We start from the raw sequence: 25,643 nt of genomic DNA, 5'->3' as shown, positions 1-25,643 counted from the left end.
CGCCTTACCCCAGGGGGCCACTCTCTCTCGACTGGCATGGTAAATTACTGAAATGAAATGTAATGGTCAGTTTAGCAATCAACACCTCTGAATTACCCAGCAGGCTTTGCTCTGTGGGAAAGGAAACACCCCTTTGTTTACTTTTGCTAATATGTAGTAGTCTACTGGCCTACAAAGGGGGGTAAAATAGAGGAAAGAAGACGAAATCCTCAGTCACTGTGCCATAGATCTACACTGTACGTTACAAATAAAGGGCTATTTTCAGTAAAGGGAGAGTTGTTCAGGAAGAGGTGCCCGCTGTAACATTAGGAGTCTTGTCTATTGTAGGTGCTATAGCCTAGAGGGGGGAGAGGTTGAGTGTAGTAAGGAAGGAGGACTTTCTCTGAGGGAGGAGTTGTAGAAAACTCCTTATTTGGAGAGAGCCTGGTCACATGGGGCCAGAATCTAAGCAATAGAGGTGTGAGAGACAGAAGTAGAGAGCACTTCGAATTGTGCCTTAAGAAGGTGAGAGAGAGTAGTTGACTTTCTCAGACTAGAGCCAATGCGGTGAGGGGATAAAATGCCCATAAACTTCACTGTGGTTCCTGTAGAGGATGGCGGGGCCGGGAAGTCAACTCTCGAAGGTGTGTTTAGTGAGGAAGATGAGGAAGACATTTCTCCACGACGACCCTACTCAGGTGAGGGCCCACGCTGTTGACGTTGTCATGACAGGCTCAGACAAGCAGAGTAGCTTCAGTAGAACAGCTGAACATGTTGACTTTAACTTAGCTTTGGGACACAACATTCCTCAGGGAGTTCAACCAATACACAGACTCCCAATGTTGTGTCCCAAAGCTAACTGGCCCTTGACTTAAAGAATTCTGATATGATATATTGCTTTGTTTGTTTGTTCATTTTTCTGTGGTCTAAGGAGACCGAATATACTTTTTCCGACAAGATTGAACTTTTGAACTTTTTGTAATTCTGACAAGAAATCAACTCCTGAGATCAAAAACTAGTGAGGGCTTTCTGAGATCTTTCCTCTTGCTCTCTCTCTCTCTCTCTCTCTCTCTCTCTCTCTCTCTCTCTCTCTCTCTCAATCTTTCACTCACTCAACTCATTCACACATATCTTTCTCCCTCTTAATGTGAAATCAATATGGATAGTAGTCTGTTATCTTTAGAGGTTTCTCAGCCTTACATTCCACAGTGGCAGTCACTGCCAAAATGCCTCTCCTCTGTCAAGTATTAACTTGCTGTAAATCAGTAGAACTCCATTGTTCTCTTCCTGTTGGAAGGGAGAGTGGGTTAGGGTTAGTTTATTGGAATGTCACAGGCTGACTGTCTGCTCTTTACTGCTGTAACTATACTATTTTAGTATTTGCACACAACATCATTCTTGTAAAACCGTAGTAATTTCAGATTCTGAGGTGTTTTTTCACTTGTGTAGCTTTAAAAAACAAATTTATTGAGGAAAGAGTCCTTTTTGATTGTCTCCCAATTGTTGCTGCAGCACACATGTGCTGCTGTCAGCCCTCACTGACTTTGTATGGAAAGGATATCTATTCACGGGGGGATTATATAACCCAGATGTTTGTTTGTTGGAGTGTGTGGATGTGTATGTGCTTGCGTGGGTGTCTGCCTGTGTTTTTCCGACCAAACTCTTCCCACATGAAAAATACTGTAGTATTCACTGTAGTGTTTTTGCTGACTTTACTTTAGTATTTACTGTAGTGTTTGGGACATGACTGTAGTATACTGTATTATTTACTGTAGTGTTTTGCGTACATGACTGTAGTATACTGTACTTTTTACTGTTTACTATAGTATAAATACTAGTATTAAAATAGTCAATTACTATAGTATATACTCTAGTTTCTTATGTTTTTGTGGACATAACTGCCATATTTACAATAGTGTTTTTATTTGATAATTTTTGACATAGAAGTGGGGGCTTTCTCCTTGAGGAAACCTACTGGACAAATAGTAAAAGAGCACATTTTCCATAACCTGAACAGATAGTTCAAAGCTTCTGCTCTTTTCTATAACCTGTAGGGAACACGATATATGGTCTATACTTGGCATGTAGGTTTCTCACTCATGGGTGGCACAAATTAGGAGATGGGGGATGGGAATGGGTGGGGAATATGCAAAGTAAATACTGTAGTATTGCTATAGTTAAAAAGCTGTAGTGTTTTTGCGGAAACTACCTGATGCCTAACGTTGTAGAATTTAATATAGTATTCTACAGTATGCTATAACATTATATGGATAGTACTACACATGATTAAGGGATACTACAGTGTGTAGTACAGTATTCTACAGTATACTACAACATTCTATAGTAAGTACCACACATGATCAAGGGATACTATAGTGTGGAGTATAGTATTCTACAGTATACTACAGTTTACTACATAATTCTATAGAATTCTATAGTAAGTACTATACTATTCTGTAGTAACCTGTAGTATTTTTTAATGTGGGTTATGCCTATTTATTTTAGTCCCATTGAGACCAAGGTCTCTTTTGCAAGGTAGCCCTGCATCTTACAATAACACAACAAATTACACATAGGAAATACACCAGAAAGAATACCCCAAAGAGAATGCAAAAATACAAAACACACTCAAGAAAAGCAATCACATTCATCAACAAAGAGGTCCTCAATCAACACTGAAATGCCCGAAAGGCACCAGTACATCCAATTGTAGGGAACTCTGAAGATTGTTTCATACATGGGATGGGAAGAAACTAAAAGTCTGAAGCAACAGACAGAATTTCCAGAGTTAGCCATCCCTATGATCAGGTAGCTATGGTAACTCCTACTTCTATGGGCTTTATAAATGAATGAAATGCAGTGTTTCGTTTTACGCAACGTCAAAGAGGGCCATCCTACTTTATGATTGAGCAAGCAGTGATTTGTTACTTTCCCTCTGGCCAGTTGAGTTAAGTGAGTTTAGCTTCCAGCTGCCACCACTGCTGCCTGAGTGGGGATATGAGATATTAGAATACAATCTTGGCATCACAAAATGGTAAGGAGGGTTCAGAGAGGTCAGGAGCAGTACAAAAGGTCAGAGGTCAGTGGGGAAGGTAGAACTAGTACATGTGTATTATCATTGTTGTCGTAAAATTCAATGGGGTTTACAGTACTTGGTTTTTGGCAATTGTAGTGCCCATTTGAGTAAAGTCAAACACAAACCTTTTTTAAAAACTAAGAACAGGTGCCTTCATTTAGAACTGGCTGCAGATAAACATTCCCAGTGTCACTGAGAGTGGAGCTGTTAACCTTTCTGGCTGCTGTTTGTAAAGGCAGTATGAGTCACACAGGACACACATAAGGGAAGGCAATGGGCTGTGGTCACTTTTGGGCTGTAGTCAGCAGTAGGAAGGCTCCACTCAGTCCCAGATAACCAGCTCTATCTGTGTTACATCATGTGCTCTCCTCTCTGTTCTCACGCCTACAGTACCTGTACTCACACAGTGCTGGCTCCACAAAATACATCCAGTATAAACAACGTTTTCCCAAATGGGCTGCCTCAGGGTCAGGTTTCACAGCATTGTTTGTTTCTTTAACTGACATAGTTGGTCTCTCTCCCTGAAATGCACTAAATACTGTATACTGTCCATAAAGACTTTTTAGTTTTGTCATAAAACTTTACTTCACTAAAGTCATAAAACCTGTGGGCCAATTGCAACCATTGAAAGCCACCAGATTATTGCCAGCTAATCTCTCGTTAAACCATCAATACAATCTAAAATCACTCGCACAGCTGATCTCAATTGCAACCAACATTGGCCAGTAATTTACCACTCCTAACGTGGATGTCGAGGTTATCTTTTAGTCTTGATTGCAGCAAAAACATTTTTACAACTATTTCGCCCTCTGGTGGGTATTATCATCGGAACAACTTAGTCCTACTTTATGAGCAGTCTAAGGGCGATTTATCTATTTGACAATCATTCCATTCAACTGAAATTAAGTATTTCCTCATTTACTGAAGTAATTTACCCAACACATTGTATGATGGAAAACTATTGTTGATGGTGTAGCCTACTCTTATTATTTATTTGTTTTCAAGTTATGTAATCCATTAAATATAACTGTCTTTAAAAGGAAATGGTCTGATATGGTCCTTTCTTATCAAGATCGGGGGTCAGTCCATACTTGAAATGTGTAACTAAATCAACTAAATCATGATTGAGTTATATAATCTATATATTTTTATCAGATGAAAACGTAGTCTATAAAGTTATTTCGAATGGCATATATTATATTATTTTGCCATTTAAAGTGAAACGTTTTAATGAAATATAGGCCTACTACTTCTATAATCTTATACTCAAATAAGTCGTTTTTCATTCATCAGCCTTACGGTTTCCGATGCTCCTAATGGGTTGATATTTAATTGGCGGCGGGAGTAGAGAATCTAGACCAGCTGTCTGGTATCATGATCACTTGACACTGTAACAACGAGAGATCAACTGATCTGCTGGTTTATCCTTGTGGGTTTTTAGTTGCAATCATGCTTAGTTTACCCCGCAGGTGCATGTAATCTCCCGTTTTAAGAAATCTAGTGGTAACCTTGCAGGAGCGTGTTAAGTTCTGCCTGTTGGTTGCAATCAAGCCTGTATTTTTAATCCAGTATGTAAATTGCCAAACATATTTCATTCTATGTTTATTTCATTCAGTGAGCCTGAGGCAGTGTGAGTGGCTTGTCTGGACAAGACAGGACAGTTAGCGCTGTAATTTATAATTGTGTTTATCAATGAGGAAGAGTTAGGCCTACTTGCTGTTTAGAAATGTAGGATGCCTGAATTTGAGCTACAGAATCATGGTAGGCTACATGCTAATCATTTTGACTTAACTTTGCTTCCTGTTCTGAAAACTACCTCCATTGACATGCCAATGAAACTTCAGACAATTTCAGACTTCCCTCCCTTGGGACTAGGATGAGATTACCATCTGTTGGGCATTTCTGTTTTTCTGTGTCGGTCTTCCTAGAGAGAAGACACAGGGGCCCCTGTGGTTACAGTCAGGCTAACCGCACTGTTTGTTTACAATGTGATCCTCCAATCAATTTCTGTGAGAAATGTTGTATCTGCACTGACTTACTGTACGTTCTTATCCTACATAGAGACAAATATAAGGGCAAGGCATTCAACAGACATGAATGACTGAGGCTGTTGAAATCCTGTTCACAGGACACTGCGGGCAACACACAGTCATCCTGAAGCTCCTTAAAGGTGGCTACAAGCTCCACTCCATCGATAGATGTACATGCATGTGCAAGGGCAGAGTCAGGTTTTTGGGGCAGCGCGCACTTTTGTCCACATTGTCGTTGCGTTCCACCAAGGAAGTCTGTCTTGTGTAGCTTACCAAGCAAGAGGGTCTGAGGCACTCTGACTGTAGCTAGCGATGATATTTGAACTTCCAGATCCAGTGTTATATGCCTTTTTGTTGACAAATACTAGCTAGCTAGCTACATGTCTGGCTAGTCTAGTGTTCTATGCTTTACGACGCTACTTTTTAGCCATAGAAGCAGATGCAAACATATCTCTCTAAGAATTGCAATTGCTAAAGCTTGAACAGCGAGAGCTTGAACAGCGAGTTGAACTGCTCTTACTACTCAGGAGGAGAAGAAAATGAAAACGACTGAGAAAATGGCAAGTTTGTCCACAGAAGAGGGGACGATGGAGAATACATGTCTCTTGTCCAACCTATTTGAAACATTGTCGAGGAAAGACCTTTTCAATACTTTCGGCTGTCTGTTGCCAGATTTGACAGCTTGCTTCAGCGGCATGCCCCTCACATCTCACACGAGAAAAATTCACAGCTTGCCCTTAAGTGCTGCAGAAAGTCTGTGACCCTTCTGTTTTTGGCGAGCGGCAGCACACAGCAAAGTTTTGCTGCAAGTTATAAGCTAGGAATCTCTACCGTTTGTGCCATCGTCACGGAAGTGTGCCAGGCTATCTGGCATGTCCTGAAGGAGGATTTTGTTGCTTATCCCGCCGTGGCAAAATGGGCAGAAATCGTCAGAGTTTGGGGATCATTGGAATTATCAGTTTTGTGCAGGAGCTGTCGACGGAAAAAATATTCAGATCCGAGCTCCAGCAAACTCAGACAGCGAGTACTACAACTACAAGGGCTTTTTCTCAATAGTCCTGATGGCAGTCTGCGACGCAAAGTACCGCTTCACCATGATCAACATGGTCGCGAGGGAGATGCGGGAATCTTCTCACAAAGCAAGTTCGGCTCCCAACTCATTGTAGGCCAGCTGCCGCTACCAAGGCCAAAGTGCTCGCCGGGGACCCAAACACCGAGCCCATATGTCTTTGTGGTAAACCTGATGCGACCATATCCAGGTAAGATACGCTAAATACATGTGACTATACATATGAAGTGAAAATTATACCAATACAGGCATAATAATATGCCTCACATAAAAGTGATCTGGCATCCCAGTAAGGGGATGAGGGCCTACAGTATGTCCAAAGCATAGGCTACACAGTTGTTACAGTACACATTTAATAGCTTTCCTGTTCAATACTAATGGAGTACGCTTCTTTTATTCAAAGGTTCTTCAGGCCTTGATGACGCCAAGAAGATCGACAACTACCGCCACTCAAGAGCCAGAAGAATTTCAGATAACTGTTTTGGGATCCTTGCTGGAAGATGGAGGGTCCTGGGACGAGCCCTTGAGGTTGCCTCCGAGAAAGCTGAGACCATTGTGAAGGCCTGCGTGGCCCTCCACAACTACATTTGCACCACAGACACTACAGACACTGACAACACGGTACATCCACACCACGTTTGTTGACCACTCCACACCCACTGGGGACCTGCGTCCAGGAGAGTGGAGACAGGTGGTACAAGGGGACACCAGCTTCCTGTACCCAAGAAATATGTCGGCAGACAGGGCAACCAGTGTTGCTATAGACGTGCGCAACAACCTCGGACTACTTCCTCACACCAGCTGGTCAAGTGTCTTTCCAGGATGCTGCGATCACGCGTGGCACCCTACAGTAATTGTTGGAGTGTGGTTTGTAAAACACGTGCACATATGTTCTCTTCCTCTTGTTGATGACTGTTTTATATGTCATGTTGTGAGCTACACACTTGGTTTTTCTGTTTGGCTTATTCACACTTTACAAATCACAATAAAGTCTACCATAATGACATTCACTTTATCCTTGTGTTGTTTTAGTTTGTCATATATTTTTTGGAAGCTAGACCCTCAAGACATTGACCTAACCTTGTGTTATGTGTTGTGGCCTTTCAATGAAAGGCTGTCCAGCTGTAGATAATAAGGACAGACCCTCGAGACATGTACCTAATTAACATAATACAAGGTTGTACATGGTCATGTCCAATTGCAACATCTATGCCCACACAGAACTGTTTTTATTTTTTATTTCCCTCAAACACCAAGTTAGGAATAGGCTACCTAATTTCGGAATAGACCATTAGATCTTCTTGAATAATTGTTTTGTATGCGAATTAGAGCAGATAAGTGTTAACAAACTATTAGCCTTGTATTTTGTTTCAATCAAAGCATATATCATGCCTAGTCGTGCTCTGTTGAGTTTTGGTACATTGTAATTTTTGGGGGACTATTCAGCTTCAGCTAACCATACTAAAATCTCATTAGAAATTAGGTATTTTTGGTGTAACAGTAATGTTATAGGCCTACTATGCTATGGTATTATATTCGCTTCTGTTATGTAAAATGCAAATGAATCATTATGTGATCTTGCGAGACATTGATTCAGCTTTGATCTAACTTTACTAAACGAGCACCATTGTGGGAAGTGATAATCTAGGCGTAGGCAACAGATCTTGATGCGATGTAATTTTAAGGGATAGGCACGCCTTTCGTTGTGCTGAAAGGACAGCGCCAGGATCACACAATGATGTTAAAGAGTTGAACCAACTTGTGGTGCTAAAGGATAGCTGAAGCATAGTTCTGCCTTTCATTCAGTTCAGGAACAAACAATAATAATTTGCGGTAGGCCTATAGCGTATCAAATCAATTGACCAAGTAGTGAACATATATAAATAGTCTACTATGTAGAATTGCAGGAAATTCGTTTTAAACAGGCATAAAATTAAGCTGAGACTCAGATTTTTTTTTACTTTAACCGTAATTCTGTCATCAAACTTAGCATCTGCACTGTGGTTTTTGTTTTCTTTTGTGGAAATTGTTAAAAGTAGTCCTTATGCATAAAGCTCTTGTGAAACGGAGACCTCTTGTGGCAAGGCTCTTCATAGCATGGCGTGTCGGATAGAGCTTTACATTTACATTGAAACATAAGTAGCACCTCATCTAACTGTGTTCTGTGTAATTTGAAATATGGCATCAGATGTGCTGGTCATCACAACGGCAGACCTTTCAATGTCACTGTCAGAGGCCCTTCAGGTCCATGTTATTTTTATGCCAGGCAACAACTCAGCAGTCTATTGACTTTGGTGGGGATTGCACTTTTCACTTCCCAGAGGATTGGGTATACATGGATGGAATATTACTTCCCAGAGGATTGGGTATACATGGATGGAATATTACTTCATGTCCTCTGTTTCAGCTCCTCCATAATTATTTTCCTTTGAGCTGTTAAATGTAAAAAGTACACAAGATTCGAGGATTACATTGCGAACTGTATACTGTGTACACACTTTTTATGCTAAGCTAATAGCTGAGGGGAATAAACGTGTTTGTGTGTATATATGTGTATATGTATAGGGACATGCACTATAAGCTCTTTGAGCTGTGTTTCAGGGCACAGGGTTACAGTAGCTAAAGCTGCACCCTCCCCCTCCCTTCCCCTCTCTACCCCTCTCCCTCCTCTACCTCTCACACCCTCCAGTGAGTGGATGAGGGGTCAGGAGCGCAGGGGCTGATGATGCTCCACTGCCTCCAGACAGGACAGGACAGTAACAGGACAGAGAAGGGATGTCCACAACTCTGGAGCAGCTGAATCCCAGGGCACCACAGACACCTGAACCAAAGCTGCTACAGAAAGCTACCTAGTGCAAAACAGATATACAGACATTCATAGAGAGCTGTGTTACACAGATTCAAGTCAACTCAGTGGATATGGGGCTAGGCAGAGCAGACTGAGGTCTGGAACTACTGAGGTTTACAGTAGCATACTGGAAGAGAGTTGTGGGACCCCAGCTGCACCTCCCTCCTAGCATGGAGCGCGAGGAGGGTTCACGACGATCAGGTGAGCTCATCTGTGTGATAAACCCTGTGAAATAATCAGCCTAGACATATTTGCATATTCATAGTCTGGTCTGTAGTAAGAATTTTGCTTTTTCTTGTTGTGGAAGCTTTGGTTAAGCCATCATCATGTATATGTGTTTGTTGCGTCTGTCCTTGAGTGTTGTAGTTGTTAATCTGTGGTACGTATATCTGTGTTTACATGAGTGCTGGGGTGGACCCAGGGTTAAATATAGGGATTTGATATCTCTCTCTGTCTCTGTGTCTGTGCGTCTTACCTTCAGGCTCAGGTGTGCTGGGCTAGGCAGCTTATGAATCTGCCACTGTGGAGGCTTAATGAGTTATAAATAGCTCTCATTGTCATTTATTATCATAGAGGCTGCAATGCTTCACTTAGTTCCTCATTAGCAAACTACCTGATGAGATTGTGTTGTTGTGTGGACGGATTTTTCAAATAGTGAAAATGTCTGTTAAATCAGCCAAATGTTTAATATTTGAGAAAGCCAGATTTTGTGTACATTGGAGTTAAATTAAGATATTCCTAGTGTCTGAGATTCTTACCTTGAAGTTATTAACTTAAGCCAATGGCAAAATGTCTTATTATCGTACAATTTGACAAGTACTTCTACTGTATGTTCTGCGCTGTTCATCTCTGTCAACGGAACAAACATACTGTAAATCAATAAGATTATCTCCCAGAATGAATGCATAAACCTGAACCTGTCCACCTCCCTAGATCTACACAGTGTCAGCTCCCCTTTGTCTAAAGTATCGATGTAGCCTGATATAATTGGTTCCTATGCATTCCTTGTGTGTGGAATGAACAGAGCAGACAGCTAGTACATCGTGATGGATGGTTCTACCACTGCCCTCGTCTTCTCTTCGGAAGACTGCCTTGCTTTCCTCAGCCAGGACATTTTACAATAGGCTGGCTGTCAATTGTATTTAGTGTGCTAGTTTTGCTTTGCCAAACTCATGCTGTTAGAAACAGCGACCGTGGTAAGAGACTACCCACTGAAAACAAACAGTTTGAATCAACGTTGTTTCAACGTAATCTGTCAACGTATTGTGACGTAGAATCTACCTGAAAAAATACATTGGATTCGGAAAAAAGTAATCAACGTAAACTGTTGTCCCAACCACAGGATTATGTCATCATTGTAACCAATCTTTAGCATAGACAAACCTTGTATGAAATATGTTGAATTTGAACCTTTGAAACAACGTCAGATCTTCACAAATATATCCACTATATATATATATATATATATATATATATATATATATAAAACAACTTACTGTAGAGTTGATCTATGGCTATTCATTTGGTCTCCCATCCTGTTAAAAAAAAAAAAAAAAAAAAAAGATATTGTCTCATTGCTTTACACCACTCCAGCCGACGCTTGGCATTGCGCATGGTGATCTTAGGCTTATGTGCGGCTGCTCAGCCATGGAAACCCATGTCATAAAGCTCCCGACGAACAGTTATTGTGCTGACGTTGCTTCCAGAGGCAGTTTGGAACTCGGTAGTGATTATTGCAATCGAGGACAGGTGCCACGTTGAAAGTCACTTTGCTCTTCCGTAAGGCCATTCTACTGCCAATGTTTGTCTATGGAGATTGCATGGCTGTGTGCTCGATTTTATACACCTGTAAGCAACGGGTGGGGCTGAAATAGCCGAATCCACTAATTTGAAGGGTTGTCCACATGCCTACTGTAACTATAAATGTCTTCTTATGCAATCATAGAAACCATGTATGTTGAAGATAGCATGCAAATGTCGCTGGTCTGTGGAGATCTTCACAATTGCTATAATAATATGTGTAGAATCTAAAGGGAGAGTAATCAAGGTGATGATGAGGTCCAGGAGTGCATAACGATGGGGATCAGGTGTGGGAGGACGGCCCCGAGGGCAAGGAGCGGGCCGGACAGCAGAGATGGAAATCCCGGATGATGTTGGGGTCCAGGATGTCGGCCGCCGGGACCCAACAGCGCTCCTCAGGACCGTACCCCTCCCAGTCTACCAGGTACTGGAGCCAACCCCCACAACGTCGGGTGTCCAGGAGGGACCTGACGGCATAGGCGGGGGTCCCCTCGATGTCCAGGGGAGGCGGAGGGGTGTCGCAGGGACGGCACCAGCCAGGGGACCAGGAACCACTGGCCTGAGGAGGGAAAAATGAAAAGAGGGTGAGATCCGGTAGTTGTGGGGAGTTGTAATCGATATGTTACCTCGTTGACCCTCCGGAGGACCTTGAAGGGCACCACAAATCGGGGGCTGAGCTTCCAGCAGGGCAGGCGGAGCAGGAGGTTCCTGGTGGAGAGCCAGACGTGATTACCAGGATGGAACACAGACCCTCACTGCGGTGGCGGTCTGCCTGCTCCTTTTGATGGCGGACGGCGCGCTGGAGCCTCACGTGGGCAGCTTTCCAAACTTCCACCGCAGGGGCTTCGGTCTGGCTCGGAGATCAGTAACAAAATCTATGGACAGATGGGACCAAGGCCGCTGAGGCACGGGAAAGGGAAGGAGTTTCCCTGCTGGAGGGTTCCAGGGAGATTTTGTTTGGGCACATATGGAGCATGAATTGACATAGCGGGCGACGGCCTGTTCCAAGGTGGGCCACCAGTACTTCATGGAAATGGTTTGAATGGTGCGGGTGATAAATGGATGTCCAGCGGCGAGGGATGTGTGCACCCAGGTCAACAGCCAATCCCTTACCCCCGTGGGGACGTAGATGTGCTCAGGAGGGCAGGTAGCAGGCATGGGTTCCCTCTCCAGAGCCTGGTGGATGTCCACATCTATGTCCCAAAACAAGGGGCCAACGATACGGGAAGAATGATGGGCTGGAGGGCACCTACAGGACTCTCAACCGACGTGGAACCACAATGTATCCTTGTGCCCAGGCGGTGATTTTCATCCTCGACCAGGAGATGGTGGGGTTATGACGTTGGAGCCATGGGAGGCCGAGGATGACTTTGTGTACGGGTGCAGTGATGATGAGGAAGGGAAGGCTTTCCTGGTGCTAGGGTCCCACGGTGAGGGAGAGTGGTGCTGTGATGCGCCTGATTGTGCCGGATCCCAATTGTTGATTATCCAGGGCTTGAACCAGAAAAGGAGAGGAGAGCGGGAATGAGGTGATGTTCAGGGAGGAGGCGAGGGCCTGGTCGATGAAATTCCCTGTGGCACTGGAGTCCACTAGAGCTGAAGAGACAACACCTGAGGGAAAGCCAGCCAGTGAAATGGAAACCAGGAAGGATTTGGCGGAAAACGATGATGAAGGAATACTCACGACTACCCTGGGAGGGATGATTACGGGGTCGTCCCTCTTCCCCAGTGGACCTCGGGTTGGGTGGCACCAGACACAGCTGGAGCTAGTGCCCCTCCTGGCCGCAATAGGAACACAGCCCCATCTGTCTCCGGTGACGCCACTGCTGCAGAGAGGTGTGTGACCCTATCTCCATGGGTTCAGGCTCTGCCTCAGGAAGGCCAAAGGAGGAGGGTGAGGGGCGAGGGAGGTGCCGGCGCTCCTGAAGAAGGTTGTCCAGACAGATGACCATCGTGATGAGTGCGTCCAAGGAAAGGTTGTCGTCCCGGCACGACAACTCCGTCTGGACCTCCTCATGCAGTCCTCTACGATATAGGGTGCACAGTGCCGGTTCATTACATCCACTGGAGGCTGCCACGGTCCGGAAGGTGAGGGCGTACTCCGCAGCGGTCTGGGCATCCTGCCGGAGTTGGAATAGTCTCTCACCTCCCTCTCTGCCCTCCGATGGATGGTCAAAGACCGCCCTGAACAGAGCCATGAACCTCTTGTAGGAACCCAGCTCTTCCTCTCTCCCAGACGGCTGTAGTCCTCTCCAATGCCCGCCCGGTCAGTAGGGAAATGACAGAGGCAAACTTGGACCTCTTGGTGGTGGGGGCTCCCATCTGATGGGCAAAATAGAGGGAGCACTGGAGTAGGAAACCACGGCATTTGTATGGAGTCCCGTCATACTTGTCCGGGAGGGACAGTCGGGCATCGCCTCCCTGGGAGGACTGCTGGCTGGGCTGGGGAGCTAGCTCACTGGGACGACTCATGGTAGGAGGCCCTCCGCTAGTTGTAGGTGAATCCTCTCGGGTGGTTTCGAGGCGGTGGAGGACGCGGAGGACCTCATCCATAGCCGCACCTTGTTGCGCCAGCTGATCGTGGTGTTGACGGAGTAGGTGTCCCTGTTCACCGACCGTCTGGTAGATGTCTTACTCTTCTGCTGCTTCCATAATTAGTGAGGCAGTATTCTGTAACGTATAAGCAGGGAGTCAGGAAGCAGGTGCAGAAGGTGTGTGTGCGTAATGATAGTTGCTAGGACCGGTGGTTAGTGGACCGGAGGTTAGTAGACCGGCGACATCGAGCGCTGGAGCGGGGGAGCGGGAGTAGGCGTGACAGTTGTGCTATTAGATGAAGCACGGTGATAACACATTAAGTCAAGGTTTCCTAAACTCGGTCCTTGGGACCCCAAGGGGTGCACGTTTAGGTTTTTGCCCTAGCACTATACAGCTGATTCAAATAATAATCTAATCATCAAGCTTTGAATCAGCTGTGTAGTGTTAGGGCAAGAACCAAAACGTGCACCCCTTGGGGTTTGGGAAACACTGCATTAAGTTGTATAAATACAAAATATCTGACATTGTATTCCCATTTGAACTTTGCTGTGCTTTCAAATGGTTGAAAGTGCAGTGATAACACATTTGGGAATTCAACTAACTTCTAGCTGTCTTTTTGAGTGGTTGAATAAAGGTTGAAATCTCATTGATCAACATCTCAACCAAATATTACCCAATTATCCAAGTTGAAATGACGTGGTGTGCCTAGTAGATACTGTAGGGCAAGCTAATTATGTCTTGCAAAGAAATCCAATGCTTGAGAAATTTTGCATTTTTCATTGAAACCCTCTTCAAATCAAATCAAATCAAATTGTATTTGTCACATACACGTGTTTAGCAGATGTTATTGTGGGTGTAGCGAAATGCTTGTGCTTCTAGCTCCGACAGCGCAGTAATATCTAACAAGTAATATCTAACAATTTCACAACATATACCCAATACACACAAATCTAGTAAGGAATGGAATTTAAGAATATATACATATATGGACAAGCAATGACAGAGCGGCATGGACTAAGATACAGTACAATATTATAGAATAGAATACAGTATATACATATGAGATGAGTAGTGCAAGATATGTAAACATTATTAAAGTGACTAGTGTTCCATTTCTTAAAGTGGCCAGTGATTTCAATAGGCAGCAGCAGCCTCTAATGTGCTAGTGATGGCTATTTAACAGTCTGGTGGCCTTGAGATAGAAGCTGTTTTTAATTCTCTCGGTCCCAGCTTTGATGCACCTGTACTGACCTCACCTTCTAGATGATAGCGGGGTGAACAGGCAGTGGCTCGAATGGTTGATGTCCTTGATGATCTTTTGGCCTTCCTGTGACATCGGGTGCTGTAGGTGCCTTGGACATCTCATTTACAAGGAAGTCTCTGTAATGGATGATATCTTGTGATGATTAATAGCAGCTTGGCGAAACTCCTTTTATGGAACTCTGTCTGCTGTTATAGGCCTGAATACTACACTTCATAATGAGATGATAACATTGAAATGTTCCTTACCACTGCATCTCACCTCTTATTTTACAACAGCTGGAGAGCAATCATGGGAAAATAACATTGTATTACAGTATCGCAAAGATAAAGTTTTGTTCAGGGTAGTTTGTGCTTATTCATCATACTGTACAGAAGCTCTACAGTGTCAATATCATTGACCTGAGTCATTAGCAGCCTCATCCGCTGCACACGATAGCATTGATTGCTCTCGTCACAGTATAACCCCATAGGACATTACTACGGAAATGACAATCAACATGACTTTGTCTGGACAGTAGAGGTTTTCTGTATCGGTTGCAGAGGAAAGTGGTGTTTGTGTTGTTTCCTAAGAAATGTATAACAAAAAATTTACAATATTTTGGCCAAGTGATGAAGATACCATGAAATCAATAGTGATTGGACAGACAAGTACAGTAAAGATGTTTTTCTTATCTTACGCTGTGCCTCCTTTTCTGTTGGCTCCCAGGAGATGTCACTCCCAGAGAGAGCAGCCCTTTCATCAACAACACTGACCATGACCGAGGAAACTACTACGATGGCAAGAACATGGCTCTCTTTGAGGTATACCACATGTCAAGGCTTTTGATATCATAAATCATGTCATGTAATTAATTACCACATAGGTTTTATGCCACTTTAATGTAAAGTGAGAGCTAAGTGCTTACCTGGATTATATTGGAGTATATCATCCAAACGTGTTGCTTTTGTTTGTTGTATATTTGGATGTCTTCAATGCCATGACGTCCCGATTCAATGTCGTTGTGTCCTTATTGACAGGAAGAGATTGAGAGCAACCCCATGGTATCCTCCCTCCTCAACAAGCTGGCTAACTACACCAACCTCACCCAGGGGGTCACTGAGCACGAGGAGTATGAAAATGAGGAGGGGGTCACGAAGATTAGAGTCAAGGTATGGACCACATGACCGTTGTGCATTATTGAGAAGTTCTCCTGGTGGGTACTTTGTGGGAGACCTCGCTAAAGAGGTACAGTAGTAGACAGACATTGTATTAACTCTCAATCCACTTGACAAGGACATTGTTGTTCGATCACATTAACATCTATTATTATTGTGCATACCAACCTGAGTTGACTTGGTTAGTGGGGTGGCTATGCAACAGCACCTCTGAGAGCAGAGCGCGTGTGAGAATATAAGGCAGCATTCTTCTGACCAACCAACCAAAGAAATACTCCTACTGTTGCTATTCAGCGTCACAGCACCAACACGAGGCCACAGAAACCAACCATTCCCCTGTCCCCTGACAATTACCCCAGCACCTCTCCCTGCTGGAGATCTGATTGGCTCAGATCTATGGAGACAGAGTGGATAGTGAGGATGCCACTCCAGGTTGTGAACGGTCTTTGAACAAGGGCCACATTGACCCTGATAAAAAGGCGTATAGGAGAACCGACAGCAGTATTGAGAGAGTGCTGTGTTGCGTTATGGGATATATGGTATGTACTGTACTGTATTCATGCAGTGTCTTTGTGTGTGTGTGTGTGTGTGGGGGGGTAGAGTTCTCTGATCTTGAAAGAGTGGGGTCCGTTGCACCTTTGGAGCATAACAGGGGGTGCTTGTGTCATCAGGCGGTGGATAACACACTGGAGTTGTTCATTTATCCTGTGGTGATCGGGGCATGGATTGTATGGCTGTAATGAAGTCGAACAGATCATTGTAAAGGTAGCCTGTTACTGTACACTGTATAGCATTGTGTTTGGCTGTTATATTTGGGTATTCCTGCTTTCCAAACTGTGCAAGCACACAGAGCAAACATAGTATTATTTCACTGAATAGTTCTGTTGTTAATTTCTCTGGAAAACTGCAAAGGACTTCAAATACTTTACTGTTATGACATATGAGCATGAGTTGGGCATGAGGAAAATAGACTGGGAACTGTGGAAGGATTCTCTACTGATGTTTTGTTACTGATGTTTTGCTCAAAGGACATTGCAATGTATTTGAGCAATACATCTGTCTACTCATTGTCTGAAAAGCCAATGCAAACTTTATCCTTATACCACTCTCTCCCTAGACCCTAGAAATATAATGATTTACGTTTTAAATTCTAAACTATAACACACGTTTATACTGCAAACAATTTATCTGTTGTGTTTACATAACTTTATCAGACAATATTTGTAAAACTTCATTTGCAAACACAGGAGGATGGAACAGGCTAAACCAAAGCAACTTATGTGATGGAAGTTGTTGCAGGAGGATTGGGGTGGTATGGTTTGCATGTCACAGTGTTGAGGATGTGTAGTTTCATGAGAGTAACCCAGCTAAATGATGGGGTTGCCTGAGACTGTGTTTGTAGTCATGTCCCTACAGGGCACAGTTAAGCAGCTGACTTCAGACCATTGACTTCACCATTGTTGTGTTTTTATGCTGCTGAGATGGTTTGATGGTTGCTAATGAACCAATTTTAAAATAAAATAAAATGCAAATAGTGTACGGCTCTGATAATAGTCTGTCGGCTCAAGTCTTTTTGCCAACATTACAATTGTAGACAAAAAATAATCTCAGTATTTATTGTGGCAGATTTTATTTTATTTATTAGTATCCCCACTAGTCGACACCAACAAAAAAAACATTACAGACAAAATACTTTACAATTTACATACATTTAAAAACATGAACATGTAGTGTGCATCTAGCAGTTACTCATACATATCAGTACATACACTATCTCTAAAATATTTTTGGACACCCCTTTAAATAAGTGGATTCGGCTATTTCAGCCACACCCGTTGCTAACAGGTGTATAAAATCAAGGCACACAGCCATGCAATCTCCATAGTTAAACATTGGCATTAGAATGTCCCGTACTGAATAGCTCAGTGACTTTCAACGTGGCACCGTCATAGGATGCCACCTTTCCAACAAGTTAGTTTGTCCAATTTCTGCCCTGCTAGAGCTGCCCCGGTCAACTGTAAGTGCTGTTATTGTGAAGTGGAAACGTCTAGGAGCAACAACGGCTCAGCCGCGAAGTGGTAGGCCACACAAGCTCACAGAACGGGACAGCCGAGTGCTGAACTGTTCGTCAGGAGCTTCATGAAATGGGTTTCCATGGCAGAGTAGCCGCACACAAGCCTACGATCACCGTGCGCAATGCCAAGCGTCAGTTGAAGCTCGCTACCATTGGACTCTGGAGCAGTGAAAACATGTTCTCTGTAGTCATGAACCACGCTTCACAATCTGGCAGTCCGACAGACAAATTTGGGTTTGGCGGATGCCAGGAGAACGCTACCTGCCCCAATGCATAGTGCCAACTGTAAAGTTTGGTGGAGGAGGATTCTGTGCTTGCAACATTGTGGTAACAGTTTGGGGAAGGCCTTTTCCTGTTTCAGCATGACAATGCCCCCGTGCACAAAGCGAGGTCCATACAGAATGGTTTGTCGAGATCGGTGTGGAAGAACTTGACCCCATGGAACACCCTTGGAATGAATTGGAACGCCGACTGCGAGCCAGGCCTAATTGCCCACCATCAGTGCCCGTCCTCATTAATGCTCTTGTGGATGAATGGAAGAAAGTCTCTGCAGCAATGTTCCCACATCTAGTGGAAAGCCTTCCCAGAAGAGTGGAGGCTGTTATAGCAGCAAAGGGGGGACCAACTCCATATTAATGCCCATGACGTTGGAATGAGATGTTCAACGACCAGGTGTCCACATACTTTTGGTCATGTAGTGTACACATAACAAGTAGGTCACATGGGGGAGTGGTGTTGTGCCGTGAGGTGTTGTTTTATTTGTTTTTTGAAACCAGGTTTGCTGTTCGCTTGCGCTATATAAGATGGAATGGAGTTCCAAATCAAATCAAATCAAATGCCAAGTCTGTGCGTCAGTACTGTGTGTAGGTTGACTATGCAAAGAATTTGGAATTTCCAACACATTCATGTTTCTTATAAAGACAAGAAGTGATGTAGTCAGTCTTTACTCAACTTCTAGCCAAGAGAGACTGGCATACATAGTATACATTTTAGCCCTCTGATTACAATGAAGAGCAAGACGTGCCACTCCGTTCTGGGCCAGCTGCAGCTTAACTAGGTCTTTCTTTGCAGCACTTGACCATTTGACTGGACAATAATCAAGATAAGATAAAACTAGAGCCTGCAGGACTTGCTTTGTGGAGTGTGGTGTCAAAAAGCAGAGCATCTCTTTATTACGGACAATTGACTTTGTAATCTCAGCAGTATTAAGCTGTATTGTACAGGATTGTACAATATTGTATTGTATGCTGTATTGTGGCTATTACAGTATACCTTACAAGGCCCTACTGTACCATAAGCTGACTCATGGTAATCCTACCTCTCCTCTTCCCTTGCCCTCTACGTTGGCACCTCCAGAGTCCTCAAATGGGCACATTCATCGGCGTGTACCTGCCCTGCATGCAGAACATCCTGGGAGTCATCCTCTTCCTGCGTCTCACCTGGATAGTTGGCACTGCCGGCATCTTGGAGTCTTTCGCCATCGTCGTCATGTGCTGCACCTGTGTAAGTACTATGTAATGATACAAATGGAGGACCAAGGTGGGCTAAACTACTTACATACACACACTCCTCCCTTTTGGGGAGTTCAGGTACTAAACTGTGGTATTCTCTGCCAATCTTAGTTTTCTCCCTGAGGACATTGTAACCATACACCCACCAATATCTAGTCTATTGTATTTTTTCCTCTCTTACAGACCATGCTGACAGCAATATCAATGAGCGCTATTGCAACAAATGGTGTAGTGCCAGGTAATGTCAGTTCAACTTCAGCTTATTTTCCACCTTGAATAAGAAACCTCAACCTCTGTTTTTATGCTTATTTAGCACTGTTGAACTGTCATCATTTAACCATGGTTGATTATTATTACTATTGCATTGGAGCTATAGTCTGCGGCTAACTTATTTTCTAGTCGTTTTATCCGTATCTGTTCTCTTGCCCCATTCAGCCGGAGGCTCCTACTACATGATCTCCAGGTCTTTGGGACCAGAGTTTGGTGGGGCTGTGGGCTTGTGTTTTTACCTGGGAACCACATTCGCTGGCTCCATGTACATCCTGGGTACCATTGAAATCCTTCTGGTAAGGATAAAACAGAATGCCTGGTCATGATATAAGAAATACACAATGTTTAGAGGAGTTTTTCATGACCACATGACTCTTCCAGGAGCTGGTACCTTGTCACAGCCTATAACAATGGCACAGTGTTTTTCCTGGACATGTCACATGGGCCGGAAAAACTCTTGGCCCAAACAACGTTTCATGAAGCTAGTGTCCCAGCTGACTCCTATTCTTGTCCCAGACATACATCGTGCCGAACGCTGCGGTGTTTGTGGCTGAGAAGAAGGAGGGCGAGGCGGAGGCCATGCTGAATAACATGCGTGTGTACGGGACCTGCTGCCTGGCTCTCATGGCTCTGGTGGTGTTTGTGGGAGTCAAATATGTCAACAAGCTGGCCCTGGTGTTCCTGGCCTGTGTGGTGCTCTCCATCATGGCCATCTACGCCGGAGTCATCAAGACCGTCATAGAACCACCAGACTTCCCGTGAGTTAGATAGTTACTCTATAGGCACAGGAAATGCTTGTGTCTGTGTTTGTCTGGTCAGATTAATGTGCACACTGTATAGGACCATCATCAGTCATCTGATCTTATAGAGCTGAATACTAACGTGATCACACATTGATATCAGTGAGACAGATATTTATAGACTCTTTACAGTGGTTACAGTGGCCAAAAGGAAAATATTCTTAGTTCTTTACACAATAAAATATCCTCATGAATATATGTATATGTTTCCCACAGAATCTGTCTTCTGGGGAACCGTTCCTTGCAGAACCACAACTTTGAGAAGTGTGTGAAGACAGAGGTGATCAAGAACGTGACGTATACCACTAAGCTGTGGGAGCTGTTCTGTGACAGCTCCCACCTCAATGCCACCTGCGATGAGTACTTCACCCTGAACAACGTCACTGAGATCCAGGGCATCCCAGGCCTGCTCAGTGGGGTCATCAAAGGTCAGCGGAGCACCAAGACAAATTCCTAGAAAACAATTGTTGCGTGGCAATAAAGTTATCTGATTCTGTGTCAGAGCCCACTTATTGGCACTACTACTACTTGCTTACTACTTACTCACTTAACAAATGATTATTGAGAGCAGGTGTCCTTAGTGTTTAGTCTACTATAATGTGAGTCTTCTGTGTCCCCTGTCAGACAACATGTGGGGTGACTACGGGCCCAGTGGGATGTTGGTGGAGAAGAAGAGGCAGTCGTCTGTCCCAGCCCAGGATAACTCCAGAGATATCTACATGCCTTACGTCTTCAACGACATCTCCACCTTCTTCACTCTGCTGGTGGGAATCTACTTCCCCTCCGTCACGGGTTGGTAGAGCAGCCATACTGTCACCATAGATATCATTGTGTAGCTACCACCATATGACATAATTGAGTTATTGTTTGTCACCCTCACACTGATTGTAAGGGTGTTACTGTAACTTATCCTTTGGAAGAGTTACTGTAACTTACGCTTTTGTGTTTTTAGTTTTGGTGTTGTTTTCTGCTGCAGACAACATTTAAATATGTTGGTGATTTCCTGAATTTCAGCTTCTGTATGAATCTATGTGTTTTCCATGACAGGAATCATGGCAGGTTCCAACAGATCTGGAGACCTCCGAGATGCCCAGAGGTCTATTCCTTTCGGTACCATCCTGGCCATAGCAACCACTTCTTTCATTTGTATCCTTGGAGAAACCATAGAGATGATGACGTGCATGTGTGGAGTGGTGTGCATACATGCATGGAGTGCTGGCATGTGTGTTTTAGTGTGGGAGAGGGTATGTGTTCTGCATTTGTTAACTTTGACAGCACTATTTCTTTCTTAACCCCAACTCCCAGACATGACCTGTGTTGTGCTATTTGGTGCCTGTATCGAGGGTGTCGTTTTGAGAGACAAGTAACTACTATTCCACAGTTATTATTTACAACATGGCAACAGTTGTTATGCCATTATGTACAGTAGCGTTGATGCAGAAGCCATCCCTGCTGTGTATAACTTGTATATCAAAGACCTTTGTGTCATACATACAGTGCCTTCAGAAAGTATTTACACCCCTTTATGTTTTCCACATTTTGTTGTGTTACAGCCTAATTTAAAATTGATTCAATTGAGATGTTTTTGTCACTGATCTACACACGATACTCCATACTGTCAAAGTGGAAAATGTTTTCAATTAATAAAAAATTAAAAGCTGAAATATCTTTAGTCAATAAGTATTCAACACCTTTGTTATGGCAAGCCTAAATAACAGTAAAAATGTCCTTAACAAATTGCATAATAAGTTGAATGGACCATCTCTGTACCACACACATATAATTATCTGTAATGTCTCTCAATCGAGTAGTGGATTTCAAGCCCAGATTCAACCACAAAGACCAGGGAGGTTTTGTAATGCCGAGAAGGGCACCGATTGGTAGATGTGTAAAAAATGCTGAATATGCCTTTGAGCATGGTGAAGTTATTAATTAGGCTTTGGATGGTGTATCAATACACCTTGTCATCGGCAAGGACTAGGAAGTATTTTAGGATAAAAATAATATCCTATAACATATCTTAAAACACAAGGCCAAATCTACACTGGAGTTGCTTACCAAGACAACATTAAACTAAACTAGTGGCCTAGTTACAAGTTTGACTTAAAAATCGGCTTGAAAATCTAAGTCAAGACTTGAAAATTGCTGTCTAGCAATGATCAACAATCAACTTGACAGAGCTTGAATATTTCTTTTAGGAATAATGGGCAAATATTGTACAATCCAGGTGTGCAAAGCTCTTAGAGACTTACTCAAAAAGACTGACAGCTGTAATCGCCGCCATAGGTGCTTCTACAAAGTATTGACTCAGGGGTGTCAATACTTATGTAAATTATATTTCATTTTCAATCAATTTGTAAAAACATGTTTTCACTTTGTCATTATGGGTTATTGTGTGTAGAAGGTGAGAACAATCTGAAGGCACCGTATAGATAGACCCTTGTTGTGCATCTAGAAGGACAGACCACATGTAAACGGACAGCGTTAGAAAGAGAACATTGTGTGCTAATAGAGTAAAATGTCATGACATAAATGGTGTTAAGCTGATTGGACAGAACAGCTAAAGATTATTACGCTTGCATGGGTTTTTCATTATGTGTATGTGCTCAGATTTATGTCTCTCAATTTGCCTGTCTTTCTTTCGGTCTCGTTCTAAACAATACAGTACCTGTGTTTGTATAACATTCAACTGTGTCTGTTTCTGCTACAGATTTGGGGACTCCGTCAAGAAAAACTTGGTGATTGGAACTCTGGCATGGCCTTCTCCATGGGTGATAGTGATTGGCTCCTTCTTCTCCTGCTGTGGGGCAGGGCTGCAGAGTCTTACTGGCGCCCCTCGTCTGCTGCAGGCCATAGCACGTGACGGGATTGTCCCCTTTCTACAGGTAAGATTTTCCTAGAGACTGTGCCATACCCTTGCTATTGCATCTCAATAACATAACCACTTCAGCTAGTCTCTCTTTCTTCTCTCCCTCCCCTCCTCCAGGTGTTTGGTCATGGTAAAGCCAATGGGGAACCTACCTGGGCCCTCTTGATGACTGCTGGGATCTGTGAGATTGGAATCCTCATTGCATCACTGGATGCTGTTGCCCCCATTCTCTCAATGTGAGTGTGTTCAGTATGTGTGTAGAAGGTGATACTGCAAATCTGAGCATGTGTCTTTCTCGCTATAGTAATGGGATGGGAGTGTTTTTTCCTGTCAGTTGTGTACAGTATTAGCTCATTGTCCTTTTGTAAGCCTATAAGTCACTTCTATTAATCTTCTCTGTGGGGCTGGGTTTCAGGTTTTTCCTGATGTGCTACCTGTTTGTCAACCTGGCCTGTGCCGTCCAGACACTACTACGCACTCCCAACTGGAGGCCCAGGTTTAAGTTCTACCATTGGTGAGTTATTATTTTCCATGCCAAAAGTGTCAATTCAGGGATCTTACACCCTGGACCAATATTAAGTTACAGCCCAGCACTAAAACACCTAACTCATCCAATCAACTAATCATGAAGCACTTTGTGAAATAGGTAATGTAGATATTCAGAAGGAGGCAGAAGGTTCTGGTGCAAAGGTGTCCATATTTATTCATAGTGATAGCCGGCGATTAATATTTACAAGACAAACGGGTGGACAATAAACGTACTTCTCACACAAAATAACAAACTGCACTAAGCCTAAACCAGGTTTACCCTGTAGCTTCCGTAGTTCTTACACGTTGCGCGTATACCAAACCCAATCTACCTAGAAACCCAAAACAGGGCTTATATCCTCTAAGCCCCTCCCTGGTACATACCCATGTCCAATGACAAGTAACCACATAATTGGTATAGAAATGTAACTGTCTTCCTCATAATTACCCAATTACATACATTTCGTTTAAAACAGATGTGACCACTTCCATGTACACTTTAAATTGGGCGCACGTTAAACATTAATCATGAATTCTTACATGAATGGAACCGGCGAATGGCCGCAACCCAATAACATGTAGTGGTGCGCAAAGGCTCGCTCGATCCTGTTGCACAATGCACAACTCAAATGACACAGACAAGACATGACACACCTTGCACCAACGCGACGTGGGAAGTATGAACAAAGGAAAGCATTAACAGACTGAAACAGAGTCTCTAACTCGTGAGTGTTACGATGATTCTGTGCACCGAATCAACGTTTCACTCTCGTAGGCTAGAGAAAGATAAATCACCGCATTTATGTTTGGAATCGATTATACGGAAATACCTTTCCATACAAACATTTTCTTACCGAACTGAGCATGAACTATAAACAATAGCTTATTGCTAACAAAGGAGCTAAATAATTATATTGTCATGCGCAGTGTTGAGTATAATGCTTCTAGAAATAAATGGCAAAATGCATAGGGGAAATAGAAAGCGCTATTTGAATATAAAGCCTAATGGTAGTGTGCGCGTTCGTGACAAGTTGGCATAAATCCACATCGTCACACACTTGATTAGTTGAATCAGGTGTGTCAGTGCTGGGCTGGAACAAAAGCCTGCACAGCTCAAAGGTGCCCAATACGAGGATGTAGTAACACTGAGCTAATGCCTATCCAAAAAATAAGCCCATTCAATAAGCTGTTGTCCTGTTCTCTGGTCCCTGCAGGACGCTGTCGTTCCTGGGGATGAGTCTGTGTGTCTCCCTCATGTTCATCTCCTCTTGGTACTATGCTCTTGTAGCCATGTCCATCGCTGGATGCATCTATAAGTACATTGAGTACAGAGGGTAAGAGTTTGATTTTCCAATAACAGCTCAATAACGTTATACTACTGTAATGAAATTAGTAATGTCCCCACTCCCCACATAATTAAATAGAACACAGTATTATATCTATGTAGTGTCCCTGCCTTTCTTTAACCCATTTTCTGGACAGTGTGTTGTAATAATACAGTTTGGTTACTGTTTGGTGTATTGGCTTTGGTATCTAAATGTGAGATTTCCTGCTTTTTTAACCCTCTCTCTGATCTCTTTCCTCTCAGGGCAGAGAAGGAGTGGGGAGATGGGATCAGAGGTCTGTCCCTGAACGCTGCCCGCTACGCTCTAATCCGCCTGGAGGAAGTGCAGCCACACACTAAGAACTGGAGGTGAGAGGCTGAGAGCAGTGTAGGGTGAGGATGACTCCTGGACTGAGGGCCAGAGTCATACTCAGTTATATTATTTTCAACTGAGACACATTGTACATGAACTTGTTAAATATGAAGAACATTTCTTTGATATTTGAGACCAT

General features: G+C 43.4%; 1 protein-coding gene and 1 non-coding gene across 3 annotated transcripts in view; one reads left to right on the top strand and one right to left on the bottom strand.

The window, feature by feature from the left end:
- Positions 1–473: 473 nt before the first annotated feature.
- Positions 474–25,643, top strand: part of LOC121535279 (solute carrier family 12 member 7) — a 37,108-nt gene continuing 11,938 nt past the window's right edge. For both annotated transcript variants that reach the window (XM_041842170.1, XM_041842168.1), the window contains exons 1-16: positions 474–677; positions 15,307–15,401; positions 15,618–15,749; positions 19,186–19,332; positions 19,524–19,578; positions 19,776–19,906; positions 20,127–20,368; positions 20,627–20,838; positions 21,035–21,202; positions 21,458–21,556; positions 21,716–21,773; positions 23,121–23,295; positions 23,397–23,515; positions 23,695–23,793; positions 25,022–25,141; positions 25,396–25,500. In XM_041842170.1, coding sequence (XP_041698104.1) covers positions 560–677; positions 15,307–15,401; positions 15,618–15,749; positions 19,186–19,332; positions 19,524–19,578; positions 19,776–19,906; positions 20,127–20,368; positions 20,627–20,838; positions 21,035–21,202; positions 21,458–21,556; positions 21,716–21,773; positions 23,121–23,295; positions 23,397–23,515; positions 23,695–23,793; positions 25,022–25,141; positions 25,396–25,500 — 2,075 coding nt within the window. In that variant the 5' untranslated portion in view covers positions 474–559. The remainder of the gene's footprint in view (positions 678–15,306; positions 15,402–15,617; positions 15,750–19,185; positions 19,333–19,523; positions 19,579–19,775; positions 19,907–20,126; positions 20,369–20,626; positions 20,839–21,034; positions 21,203–21,457; positions 21,557–21,715; positions 21,774–23,120; positions 23,296–23,396; positions 23,516–23,694; positions 23,794–25,021; positions 25,142–25,395; positions 25,501–25,643) is intronic.
- On the bottom strand, positions 1,928–1,980 carry LOC121535838. Its single transcript, XR_005994806.1, has one exon. It is a non-coding gene; the product is annotated as a U7 small nuclear RNA (small nuclear RNA).

This window comes from Coregonus clupeaformis, chromosome 21 (genome assembly GCF_020615455.1).
Source record: "Coregonus clupeaformis isolate EN_2021a chromosome 21, ASM2061545v1, whole genome shotgun sequence".
Lineage (NCBI taxonomy): Eukaryota > Metazoa > Chordata > Actinopteri > Salmoniformes > Salmonidae > Coregonus > Coregonus clupeaformis.
Note: the sequence above shows the minus strand (reverse complement) of the source record. Positions and strands in the feature narration are given on the sequence as shown.